Consider the following 13112-nt stretch of genomic DNA (forward strand, 5'->3'; position numbering starts at 1 on the left):
CTGTAAAGAACTTGCAATAAAAGAAAAAGAAGCAGCAATAAAGTTGAGCTGAAATATGTTTCATAGGGACAGCTGTCCTAAAATATCAGACAAGCATTTAGTGAAATCTCCAATTTGACTAATATTGAATATATTCAAATGCCGACCGTGTTAAACATGCAAAGCATTACTCCAGATATTGCTGTTATTAAGCTGTATTAAACCAAGCCAACAACCAAAGTAGCAACCACACAAGGTGAGTTTCTATCTCGTGAACACTGATGACCATCTAGCGGCTAATGCTAATGTCACTTAAAAGAAAAACAGTGGGTGGAGACCTTGGCACAACCAAAATGATTGCAAAACTGACTTCTCATTGCCTTTAGAATGGTTGCTTCAAAAACAGGGACCAGGTCTGCAACCACTCGTATTCAGTCACTGTCTTGCATGCATGAAGATGGCGATAAAATGGCTAAAAGTCTGCAATCAGTTTGTGATTAAATGGGGTCAAATTGGAAATTGCATGGAATCTGCTTGTGATCAATCAGCAAATATCACACAATTTTTGCCATTGATTGTAAATCTGTTGTTGTGTACATACAGCAGTAATTCAAAAATCCCACCACAAATAGTTGCATACATTTAACTACAAAACGGCATGGATCTTTTTGCCTTTACAGGAATATAACAAGAATGCAACTAGTCAAGTCGAGTCTCCTGTTGCACAACGATACATCACAGACAAGTTGCATTATTTGGTGCAGACTGACCTTAACTATACTTGCAACATGTTGCCCATCTGTTTGTGTGTATAAACTCCAGCCGATTGCTGCAACTGCTTGCTTTTGGTTGCCAAAAGTGGAAAAAATTCATTGCAATTACTGAGCAACCATCAATTTTTCACTTTCTTTGAGTGTGACTTTCGGGAGTAGGTAAAGATCAAAGTAGATTGTTGAGCACCGATGCTCTTATTCCGTGTCCGTCGAGTGTGTAAACACTTCTACATAGCAACTTTCAAATTGGATAATTTCAGATTTTATTGTTTTCAGCTGCCACCAAATGGCCAGAAAATCAATCATTTCAGCTGCATGAAATGATTCTGCTTTTCATTCTGTCTCGCAGTCCCTTGAGACACGTTTCTTTCAGACACATTGAGACATTTTCTGAAACTGAAATGTTTTCTCTCAAAAGCGTGGACTTGATGTTATTGGTATTTTTCTCATATTAAGCCAAAATACAACTAGCTATCAGCAAAATGCATCGTGTCTGTTTCCTTTTAAATACGTCTCTGCATAACAGCAGGTCTGACAGATGAATTAGATAATTATGTGGAAAAAAATAGTTCCCTGTCACACCCCCATGGTGAGGCAACAGACTGATGGAGCCTCAGAGAGCTGCTGGGTGATGTAATCTTGGTTGCCTCATATTTTGACAGTGTTTTTTGTTAGATTTGAAACAAAGCTCAGTGAGCGATATCCTGCCACAAAGGCACCACTTTTTCCCCTCTCCTCCAGTTTTTACGTGGATGATGTGGCCGGTGTCATGGTCCCTGAGAGGTTCTTGGCTCATGGTGGTTGAATCTAACATGGATTTATTGGCTTTTAAAGGCCATCCATCAGTGCTTTCTCTCCACCTCTCAAATCTTTAAATCATCTGCCTCCTCTCTCACTCTCTCTCTTGCTCTTTTTTCCCCTCACATTTCACCTTTTCTCCAATTTCAGCCTCTCGTGACGAAGCGTTGGCCTTGTCCTCATTGTCTTTACTCCTCCTTTTGCTGTTGACCCAGTCACTGACAACTGTGAGCGCCTTTCCCGTATGGTTTCCATCACATGTAATAAAAGAGATGGAGCCTAAATCAGGCCACACATGAAGCTGGGATGGTGTTGGTTTCCTGCTGGGCCCCAGAGCCATCCCATGAACTCACAACCCTTTGGCCCTAATTCTGCACTTCCTCTGATTGCATCATTGGCAGGTAAAGCCTCAAAGTACGCACAGTGGACATGTTGGAGGACATAAGGTGTTCTCTGTGCCTTTAACAGTGTGGTATTAGGTGTAGAAACAAAAGGAAAAAAGCTTTTTGTGAATATTCTTTTGTTTGGTAGCTCATTAAACCCCTCCAAAATCTCCAAAGTTGAAGGCAACTGTTTAAAGCTGATTTGTTTATATGCAAGTATGTACATCAAGCAGGGATTCTTCTGCAGCTAAAAGTACCTGAAAGTCAGTTATGGCTACAAAAGCTGAAAGTCATGCACCAGTGCACTTGTTAGCGCGTGCACACACACACACACACACACACAAACACACATTACACACATGATTCAGTCTAGGCCCCCTCACTTTGCCACTGAGAAATCTGAGCAGTGCATGACTCATTCATTGGGCCATCATCTCCCTCCTGACTGTAAAACAACTTGGCTTAGATTACAGTGTATCAGAGATCTTGTAAAACATCTTATTTCTGTTTGAGTAATGAAGGGCAGATTAGAAGAAACAAAAAAACCAGGAAACACACGTATTGGCACGCAGTGAAAAATATTTTACAGTTTTTCATGGCTCATCAGTAAATTGAAATCATGTGTGTGTGTGTGTGTGCGTGCTTGTGTGTGCGTGCTTGTGTGTGTGTGTGTGTGTGTGTGTGTGTGTGTGTGTGTGTGTGTGTGTGTGTGTGTGTGTGTGTGGAAAAGGAGTGAATTGTCTTAGTTAGCGGTGTGTTTAAAATATAACGACCATGGAGCTTGAACAAGCATCTGTATATAAAAAGTTGGTAGTGAAAACACTCTTGAGAAGTGGCTTTGTCATTTAAGTTTGAATTTATCCAACATCCACTGGTGTCCATGCAAACTTTTAACTAGCAGAAGCAATATTGTACTCATAGATATACATTGGTTAGTGTGTATTTATGTCCTCTAACAAACTGATGCATTGTCCTAAACTAAGAGTTAATCCATTAAATCCGTTGTTTTAGAGGTCTTGTGGTGTGTACAGATGCAGCTTTGCAAAACTAACCTGTGATGCCATATTCTCCTGGCACCCCTTCCAAATAAACTGCCCTTGCTTTGTCTTTTCTAGTTGTATCTTTATGAACTTTAACATTTAACATGCTAACTGAGGCCTGTAGAATATGAAGCTTCTGCGTAAGCTGCTTTTCTGTTCTTTACACGTCTACTGCTTTCCCATGCTGTCAATCTCAGTACTGACATCATTGCTCTAGTCTAATCATCTTCTTGCCTGCCTTCTTTGAGCCAATCAGCCTATGCTTTACATGGTTTAAAATCTGTGCTCTCCATCATTCTCCCTTTCAGAGCTCCATTTGAGGCTCAGTCTTTATCTTCACCACAATTTCCAGCAAACTGCCAAAACCTCTGCTTTTATTGAGGTGGTCACACTTACAGATGATATGTTAATCAAGTGTATTTGACTGTCCTCTTAATTCCTTTGGAAGAAGTAAGGATGCACTTAGTTTTTCACAGGACTCTATGCAGTCTTGTGAAAAAACTCCTTTTTTCTTTGAAGGCTTCTTCCACTGAAGCTGACGTTTTTCTTGAACTCCTTTCTTTGTCTTTGGTGCCAGGTATAATTCACTGATTACCCTTTTGGAGTAGATCTGCACTCTGGTTCCTGGAAAGGGCTTGAGAGCATGTTAAGCAAGGCAGGGATCCAAATCACAGTTTGTGTGACCTCAGCTCACAGCTTTGTGTTCTCAGCCGTTACTATAGCGTCCCTGCTGCTATTTACAGTAAATAAACATGGTGTTTTAATGAACAAGGCACATGCATCAGCTGTGGCCTCCTGGACATTATTTTGTCATTTCAGAGCCCATGTTGAGATGAAAAAGACGATGTTTGTGTAATCCTTTGTTTCAGGAAATGAGGCTGATGAAAGATGCAGGCTTGGATACATTTTTTATCACCAAGGTGGACACTGTCTGGACATTGTTCCAATTCAGAGGTTTTACAGAAACAATGGATGACTTTGTTGGAAACATACAGGATGACAAAGGGAATCCTTTCTCATTGAAAACCCACTAGTGTATTTTTCCTGTTTTGGTAAGGCCCTTTGTGTTTGGAGCATCATTCTTTATATTTTGCTATGAGCAGTAAAAGTGTTGGTGTCAGCCTGTGGTCTGAGCATCCTGGCCGATGGTTGTTTTTGTGGTTGTGGTCAGTATGATCCGACTGCGTCTAACTGTGTAGGCGAGTGGGAAAGATGACGAACTGGTGTCCGCTTTAATGATGAGGAACCAAACTAAAGGAGTCTCTGATGGTAAACTGTGGTCAAGGAGCCTGACGCTCGTGGTGTTTTTCCACTGTCTCGTGAAAGTTCATCTTCCTCTCATACTGAGAAATTTGTCACTCCAGAAACTTTTCTATTTATCAGGTCTGATCCGACTATATGCACAGACAAGCTTGCTGAGCTGCAAACCTCTCCATATTTTATTTATTTGTTAGGTTTCGTGCATCTGGGCTGTGTTAGTGTGTCAGACATTTGAGAATGTGTGAAAGCTTGTTTGTAGTGACTGACTCATTTCCCTGTGTCTGCTTGTCACACAAACAGACAGTTGTTATACTTTAGACTTTATTCATTTGGGTAAAGTGTGGATATGACTCTTTGTCTTTAGGAAACCTTTTACGCTAAATTGCAAGATCTTTCAATATTGTGGAGCAAAAATCAACAATTCCGTTTTGTTTTTTTTTAAATCAGGAATAAGACCCCAAAAGAACCCATGGAGGGTGGCTTTTTGCCTTGATGGTTGGGCTATGTACAGACTATATACACAGCTTCTATCGCGCTATATTAGGTCTGTTACTGGCTGTCGCTGTCCCATGATTAATTAAACACAAAACCATCAAACTGAACTGAATAGACTAGCAATATCTGATCGATACCTGGATCAGATATCATCACCGATATCAGTCAGAAATATCGATATGTAATCGTTATCTGATCCAGCCTTTAGATCAGTATCGGTATCAGTATTAATATCTGATCCAAATATCAGATTGCCACATACTTAGCATATACAGTCCTTTTTGTTTTGTCACTTGTGACCATTGCAAAAATGCCTCCAGGCAGTTATTTGTAGTTAACAAAACAATCCCTTTTCTAAAGGAAACCGAGTTTTCTTGTCCTTGATTTGACTATTGTAAAAACCCTAACATCTACCTCGATTCAAGGAGCGGTATGCCTCAGAAAACTTCACAAAGAGCTGCTGTGAGGTGAACAGCTGGTTTTATTTGCTTGCAACAGTAAGACAACACACGCATTATCTTCAGAGAAAATAAATGAAAGAAAGCGGAGCTCTTTAATTAATAAGAAACTTGTCCTTGCATTTATTTGGAATTATCCAATTAAATGCTTCTTCAAATTGTCCTGATCTCATAAAGTGTGCAAAGTGGCCATGACCTCTGAGGACACAGAGCTGGCGTGCAATGTGACCAATTTATGTGCAGGCCCAATGGAAACTGTGACAATAGAAACTAGATATGTTATGGTGGACACACCTTGGTGGTGATGTTGCAGCTGGCCAATGTAGTCATAGCCTTTGGAGGGAAAGTGGATACTGATGGTAGGATTTGTGTTTCACATTAAACATAGCCTGTCACAAGGTAAACTTGTAATTTTTTCTCAGTTGCACGTTGGCCATTTGGTTGGGTTGAACTAAAAAAATGTGAAATCTCTGAGTTCTTAGGAAAGTGAAAGATTTTACTTCTAGCCCCGAGGGTAATGTAGCTTCTGCTACTGAGTCAACACAAGCCAGTTAGAAGTGTATCTGCTTTAGTTTGTCCTGTGCTGATGATTCACGTTTATGGAATCCAGCTGTAAAAAAAGATGGACAGTTGACACACAAATAAAAAGAAAAAAACAAGCCGATTATCCAGGAAGTGACCCACTGGAAAATAATCAGCAGGCACGCTATGACCTCTGAACTGGACAGTTCACTCATGTGTGGACACTCAGGTTTAAGCTTTTCCATCTGATGTCTTTTCTCTTTGTTCTTGTAAATTAGCTGTGAAACCGAAGTCTCTCCTTTCCTATTGTGATGTTTGCCACGTGTTTTGTGTCACGGCAGCTGTCAAATTTGAAATTCTCCACTTAATCCACGGAGCATCTGAAGCTCATCAATCAGGGGTGCACTGAGATGGAAAAGAGTTTAGCCTGTGCAATAGTTCATACACTTACAAAGTGTTTTGGTATCATTTCAGCGCAGCAGATTTGTAAACACTGTCAGCTTGTTTGGATTGGAACAGCAGCACTTTGATTACTGTGAGCTGATGAACTGATGTGCTCACTTCATTGGGGAAGTTTGCACGAGCTGACACTTCAAACATGCCAGCAGTTATGAATGATTCAGAAAAGGCAATCATTTATCATGGCCATATTCCCAGAGTGCACTTCTCTGCTTACAGTTAAACCAAGCCGAGGAAAGACTTTGGTAACTCCTGATGCGGTAATCACTTTCGCTCCGTGCCCTGAACCGGACCTGTGTTTTTGAAAAGATTAACATGTTCCAGGCATGAAAACCTGCTAATACACATAAGAAGGCAAACAAGGCTCTTAACCTGCCTGAGTACTGCAGTTTCCACAGTTTTCTCTCATTTCTTTGACTCATGTCACACTTTCCTAATCTTTCTGTGGCCACAGAATGAAAAGAAGTGAATATTTTGGCAAGACGAGAGTCACAAGTTATTGATTTTTCTTAAAAACGTCTTGCTTTGAAACACTTCGACAAGATTTATGGGCTTCTGTGTTGTCATCGTTGGAAACAAATGCTCAAGGCCATTTTTTTATGGTACAGTTTTGAGTTGAAAACATAAATCTTCTCTGTTTAAGTTGAGAGAGTAAAGTTTGGATCAGGAACAAAAGCATTTTAAAAACTGCCAAATCTCTATAGTTTGCTTCACATTTACAGACTCTTCTGTGTTAGCAGTTTTACTATGATGCAACTTAACTGATTTTATTCAGACTAATTGTTCTCACCTGTATCGTTTCCTGCAAAAAAAAAAAAATCCAAAAGCTACCGCATGAAATCAGACAGATGCTTTCTTAGAAGTTGGTGGTGAGCAAAGAATGTTTTTAGGTGTGAAGTTAATTGGAAGAAATTGGAAGAAGTCAATTAACTGCTTCAGGATCCTGCAAATAAATAAATAAATACTCATAAACAGTTCTTAAAATTGAGTGTTTTTTAATCTCTTCACATTTAGTAAAGACAAAGTGCAATTCAAATAAAAACCTTTTTGTTTAAATTATAATTTCCTCAGAAAGAAGATCACCACAGGTATGGCCATAAACTTTAAAATTTGAACATTAATATCTGTGCAACAAAAGAAAAAATCCCAGTGGTAAAATTATATATCTATAGCTCAGGGATTGTCTTTCCCTTAAGGAAAAAGTAAATGAAAAAAGGATATTGGTAATGTTGATGCTTATTACTTATAATCGTCGTCAAGAGCACCAAATTCCTTGGTGTCCACCTGGCGGAGAACCTCTCCTGGTCTCTCAACACCAGCTCCATAACTAAGAAGGCCCAACTGCGCCTCTACTTCCTGCTGAAGCTGAGATAAGCCCATCTCCCTCCATCCATTCTCACCACGTTCAACAGAGAGACTATCGAGAGCGTCCTGAGCAGCTGCATCACTGTCTGATATGGTAAAGGTGGATTGCAGTACCCTCTCTTCCCTCCATCACGGACACTTACAGCATTCACGCCATCATCCTGTTCGGTCTAGTGTTGCACTGTCTTGTCTTTTTTTTTTTTGCAATTTTTGCACATTGCACTTTTACGTAGTCCCGTGTTGATTGTCTGTTATATGTCATGTGTAACACCAGGCTCTCAGAGGAATGCTGTCTCGTTTCACTCTGTACTGTACCACTGTACATGGTTGAAATGACAATGTATGATAAGTCATACACCAGTCAGCCTCTTACTTTTTAATGTATAAGTCACCTTGTACTGCCTAAACAGCCCTGACTCAGAAAGGAGATCTCTGTGGGTGTTCTCTGGTATTAGGTACCAGGATGTTGGCAGTGGATCCTGGTTGCTGTAGGTTGCTACGTGAGGCCTCAGTGCTATGTGAGTACATTGTGATGTGGGAAATGTGGAGGCTGTATGAATACTTGGCTTCTTTGATCCGTCCCTCAAACCTTTCCTGAGCAGATTTTACAGTGGGAAGGGGTCCTGCTAGGGGAGGCCTTCATTAAGGGCCACTGGGGGTGGCAATTTTTTGGTAGGTGGCATGTGTCATTGTATCATTACATCATCATAAATGCCAGAACCCAAAGGTTTGTAATAGTTGACAAATTCCAGTCAAGTCCAATTCATGGACCTCCCAATTTGCAACCACCGGGATCCAAAAGATCTACCGCGAACATCCCAAACTCTACAACAGGTTAAAACAGCTTGGCTGATTTGTTGGTTTACCTCCACTGAAGATATGCTTTTAACAGTGTGGGTACTGGCCCGATACACTGAGTGCACCTTAAGGCATATGAAGTAAAGTAGGTCTTCTTGCTGGTCAGTGAGGTAATGGAGGTGTCATTTGAGTTTGCACAGAATCAATCGCATGGAACGATTACATCTAGAACCCCCTTTTTCAGTTTCATCCATCACTTGCTTGTACTCTTTACAGTAAATCTCCTGTTGAGGTTGACCAGGTGTTCCACCTCCTCTCCAACTTGACACGGTCTTTGACTGAGGTCTAACAATCAGTGATCTTACAAAAAATCCCTTCACACCAATAAGAATAAATGATGTTGTTAACTTTGGCATCGAAACTCCCAGTGGGACACTGAGGATCCAATCGGAGCTGGATTTTTAGTTTATTTAAGAATTACCTCACCATATAAAACACACTCGAGCGCAATGTGTGGTTAAACCTTTGGCACTAAGTGATTCTTGCACTTTACAGATCCACGTATGATGGGAACTGACTGGCTCCTGTTAATCTGAATATATCTTGTATTCCTTTATAAAAAATTTTATTCCAGGTACATGAAAAGCAAATACACCCCCCCCCCCCCACCCCCCAAAACACAAAATTCACACACACTCACACGCTACATTCCCAACCTTTACACACACACACACTCCCTGAACTGAAAATGAAAACAGCTGTGTTCCCGTCAGCACTGTAGAGCTCACCACTCATCTGTCATGAAAAATATCCTTGAAAAGGAATATTCCAAAAGTGTCCCCACACGCTAAGGGCCCCTAATTTCATTCCACAGTCCTGACACTGCATTAAAAAAAAAAAAAACCTACACACCGTTTGCCTCCGTTTCTCTGGGAAGAAATCTTTTCACACAAGGCGACTGAAAGAGAGGCAGTTTGCTGAGAGAAGACTAAGTTCAGGAAAATAAGCATGTCGCTGAGTCTAAACAAGTCAGTGGGGGGGATTGTTTTTGTGTCGCTTCTCCACCAGGACCCCCGAGGGAAGAGCTGGCCTCTTTAATGTAGTCTCCAGTGCTGTTTATCCAGATGTGGGCCTCCTGGAGTCCTTAGCGAACACCAAACTCCACCTACACACTTTAGGCATTTCTGATTCAGAAAAATGCTCCATAGGAAGCAAAGTGTATTGACTCATTTGGTATTCTTTCATGTTTTTACGCAGGAATCCAGGAGGGCACCCAGTGCACGAAGTGTAAGAATGAATGGGCACTGAAGACCTCCATAGCTCTGCTCTATGTGCTGTGTACACTCCTCACCATCGCTGTTGCTATACTTGGATATAAAGGTAAAACAAGCTGCCCGCCACGCTCCTTTCCACTATCACTGTAATCTAACAGAATAAATTAGAGGATGGCAAACACTTCTACAATGACGCCCTTTGTTTTCTGAAATGTTGAAATGATTCACTTACATTATGTTGATGGAGTAACCATCCAAACATATCATTAGTTTTCTCTTTGTGCTGCCAAGAGCTTCACTGTTTCATGACCGTATGAGACCTCCTGTGTGTGAGGCAAGCAGCTCTCTGTCCCTTGAGTGGACTTCAGCATGCTCAAGTATGACATGAATGTTCTTTTGCAATGCTTCATTGTCATTATTCAATGTTTCAGTAATGGAAAGTATGACAACACTTCTGCCACATCCACGAGGAAAACTTAGCAGTTTTACCCTCAATTTACTCTCTCTACATTTCCTGTTACAGATAAACACCCTGTTAAACCAAATCCCCCCCCCCCCCCCCCCCCACCCCCCCACCCCCGCCAAAAAAACCCAAAAACATTACTCAAGGAGTTTTAGATTTTAAAAAAATGCGTGTTTACTTTCTTGCAGAGTCACGTGAGAGATTTCACCTTCATGTGTAAATATGAAGTCACCAAAAACAAACAGTGATTGAACTCAAGAGAAACAGCTAACAAAACAAATATGCCTGGCAGTGCATTTCACATGCGGGGTTGACTCCAAATACTCTATATATTGTGAATGGAAACGGGAAATAGCCAGAGAAGATGATACAGTACTGTGAAAGGCTTTAGCCAATCCCCATTCCTTTATATTTTGATAGGAAAACAGAAAATAGGTGCATATAGAAATCAAAACATATATAAATGTACAAACATACACAGTATATAAAACAAAAATGAGCTTGAAAGTCAATATTTAGTGTGACCATCTTTATTCTTCAACATAGCCTGAACTCTCTTAATCAGCTTTCTTGTCATTTCTTTAAGTCGTCTTCAGGAATAGTTTTGCAGACTTCTTGAAGGACATCCAAAGCTTTCAATGTTTCTGCCTTTTGTATTGTTTGTTGTCAAGACGATCCCACCTGCTTTAATAATGTTGAGATCTAGGTTACGGGGAGGCTAATCCATGACTAGGGATGGGTATCGTTTAGGTTTTATCCGATACCGGTGCCAAACCGGTACTTTTGAAACGGTGCTGGTGCTTAAACGGTGCTTAAACCGGTGCTTAAAGAATGGAGAACGCAAAAATTGGTCCAAAAACCTCTTGTGTTCAGCTGTTTTTTTGTAAAAAGATAACAATGCTAGCCTTTTCTGCCGCTATGGGGCATATATGGTATCACTCTTGGCTGGAAGCAGTGCTTAAACAATGGAAAAAACACAAACTTTGTCCAAAAACCTCTCATGTTTAACTGTTTTCCACTTTTTCTTTGGTCATTTTAGCCTTTTTGGCCAGGGTGAAGGGACTATCTGCCATTAAACAAGAAGACAGCCGCATGTAGCTATGATGATGTTTGCTAGTTCACCTTACATGCATTAATGTAATAACGTGGTTAGCCTACTCAACGTAAATTACACACGAACAACATTAAGCTACTCACGCAGAGAAGAACGGCTGCTGCTGCCATCATCATCCGTCATCATTTCTGCTACACTGGCAGGGCTAGGGGCCAGGACTCTCCTCTTCGGGTTTTTGGGGGATGTTGCTAACTCCGCGTCCGATAACAGGCAACCCACCCGCAGTAGATGTGCACGTTGTGAGGTCTCGCAGCAAGCTATCAAAATACGGCGCATTTTGCGGCTTTTAAAAAAAAACCTATGCGTCGCCAGGTGTTTCATCGGATTTGAGGTGTTACCTCCTTTGACAGTATCACAGTATCAGCTTAAAGCACTTGTTGCAGGCTGCTGAGTTTGCATATTTTGCTGTGAAGTACAGCCAGACTTTGACCGCTTCGCATTTTTAATCTGTAGCTCTGCGCTAAAAGAACGTACGAACCTGGACCCGCCTACTATCCTCGGAAACGTAAAATGATTGGCTAGAATCTAAAGTGTATCACAGCTCACAAAAAAAAGCACCAAAATAAAACACCGAAATGTGCGCTACTTTTCAGTCTGGTTACTACCGTTTATGTCAGAACCGGTGCCATGATGGCACCGGATACCGGTACCCATCCCTATCCATGACTGATAGTATATGACTGTAACAGTAACACACTCTCTCCTGATCTCCTCTGTATATACTGATGATTTAAACCAAAAAATTTACATTTGGATTCATCATTCCATAAGACCTGTTGCCACTGATTTTCAATCCAGTTCTTGTGTAATTTGGCAGACCTTAGTCTTTTCTCTCTGTTTCCCTTCCTTACCAATGGCTGTTTGACAGCCACCCTTCCACTGAGACCATTTCTGATGAGGCTTCAGCAAACCGTTGATGGATCAACTGAAGGGCCAGATGTAACTGATGTAACTTTTGCATACTGTTCATGTAGATACTGTGGGTTTTTTTTTTTTAGGTTTTTCGTCCTCCAGTAGTCCTAAAATTCCTCTGAAAAATATTGCTCAAGATCCTGTTAAAGAAATATCTAAAGAAATAATGGGTAGCTGAAGACTTTTCAACAGTACTATACTGTACTAATATCCATTGGTTTCTTCAACAAGCAATTCGAAACATTGTCATTGTCATAATATGTGTTTTTTTTTTCCAAAATTGGATTTTCTTTCTTTACCTTTCGGCAAACACTGTCTTTGTTTCAATTTCCTTGTGCTGACAGATCTCTGTTCGTGAGATTCTGGTTGTTGGTTCAATGAAGTTGGAGATTGGCCTATAATTAGCTAAGACTGCTGGGTCTAGAGATGGCTTTTTAAGTAAAGGTTTAACTACAGCTAGCTTGAAGGCCTGTGGTACATAGCCGATTATTAGAGATAGGTTGATCATATTTAAGATCGAAGAATTAATTAATGGCAGGACTTCTTTGATCAGTTTTGTAGGAATGGGGTCAAAAAGACACGTTGATGGTTTGGAGAAAGTAATTATTGAAGTTAACTCAGAAAGATCAATTGGAGAAAAAGAGTCGAACTTAACATCAATGGTACTAAGAGTAGCTGGAGATGATATTACATCTGTGGGATGATTATTGGTAATTTTTTCTCTAATGATAAAAATTTTATTTGTGAAGAAGTTCATGAAGTCATTACTAGTTAACGATGGTTGGCTCAATAGAGCTCTGACTGTTTGTCAGCCTGGCTACAGTGCTGAAGAGAAACCTGGGGTTGTTCTTATTTTCTTCAATCAGTGACGAATAGTAAGGTGTTCTGGCTTTGCAGAGGACTTTCTTATAAAGCAACAAACTATTTCTCCAGGTTAAATGATGATCCTCTAAATTTGTGACACGCCATTTCCTCTCCAGATTGCGAGTCATCTGCTTTAGGGTACTTGTTTGAGAATT

At 40.6% G+C, this 13112-nt stretch overlaps 1 protein-coding gene across 1 annotated transcript in view; it reads left to right on the forward strand.

Annotated features, from left to right (window-relative positions):
• LOC146625532 (collectin-12-like) overlaps positions 1–13112 on the forward strand; it is a 43990-nt gene that overhangs the window by 22164 nt on the left and 8714 nt on the right. Inside the window, exon 3 of the mRNA XM_085362265.1 lies at positions 9588–9710. Within this exon, the coding sequence (XP_085218391.1) occupies positions 9588–9710 (123 nt within the window). The remainder of the gene's footprint in view (positions 1–9587; positions 9711–13112) is intronic.

Source organism: Diplotaxodon limnothrissa, linkage group LG9 (assembly GCF_057381915.1).
Source record: "Diplotaxodon limnothrissa isolate DT_005_m linkage group LG9, D_limnothrissa_male_GT1.1, whole genome shotgun sequence".
Lineage (NCBI taxonomy): Eukaryota > Metazoa > Chordata > Actinopteri > Cichliformes > Cichlidae > Diplotaxodon > Diplotaxodon limnothrissa.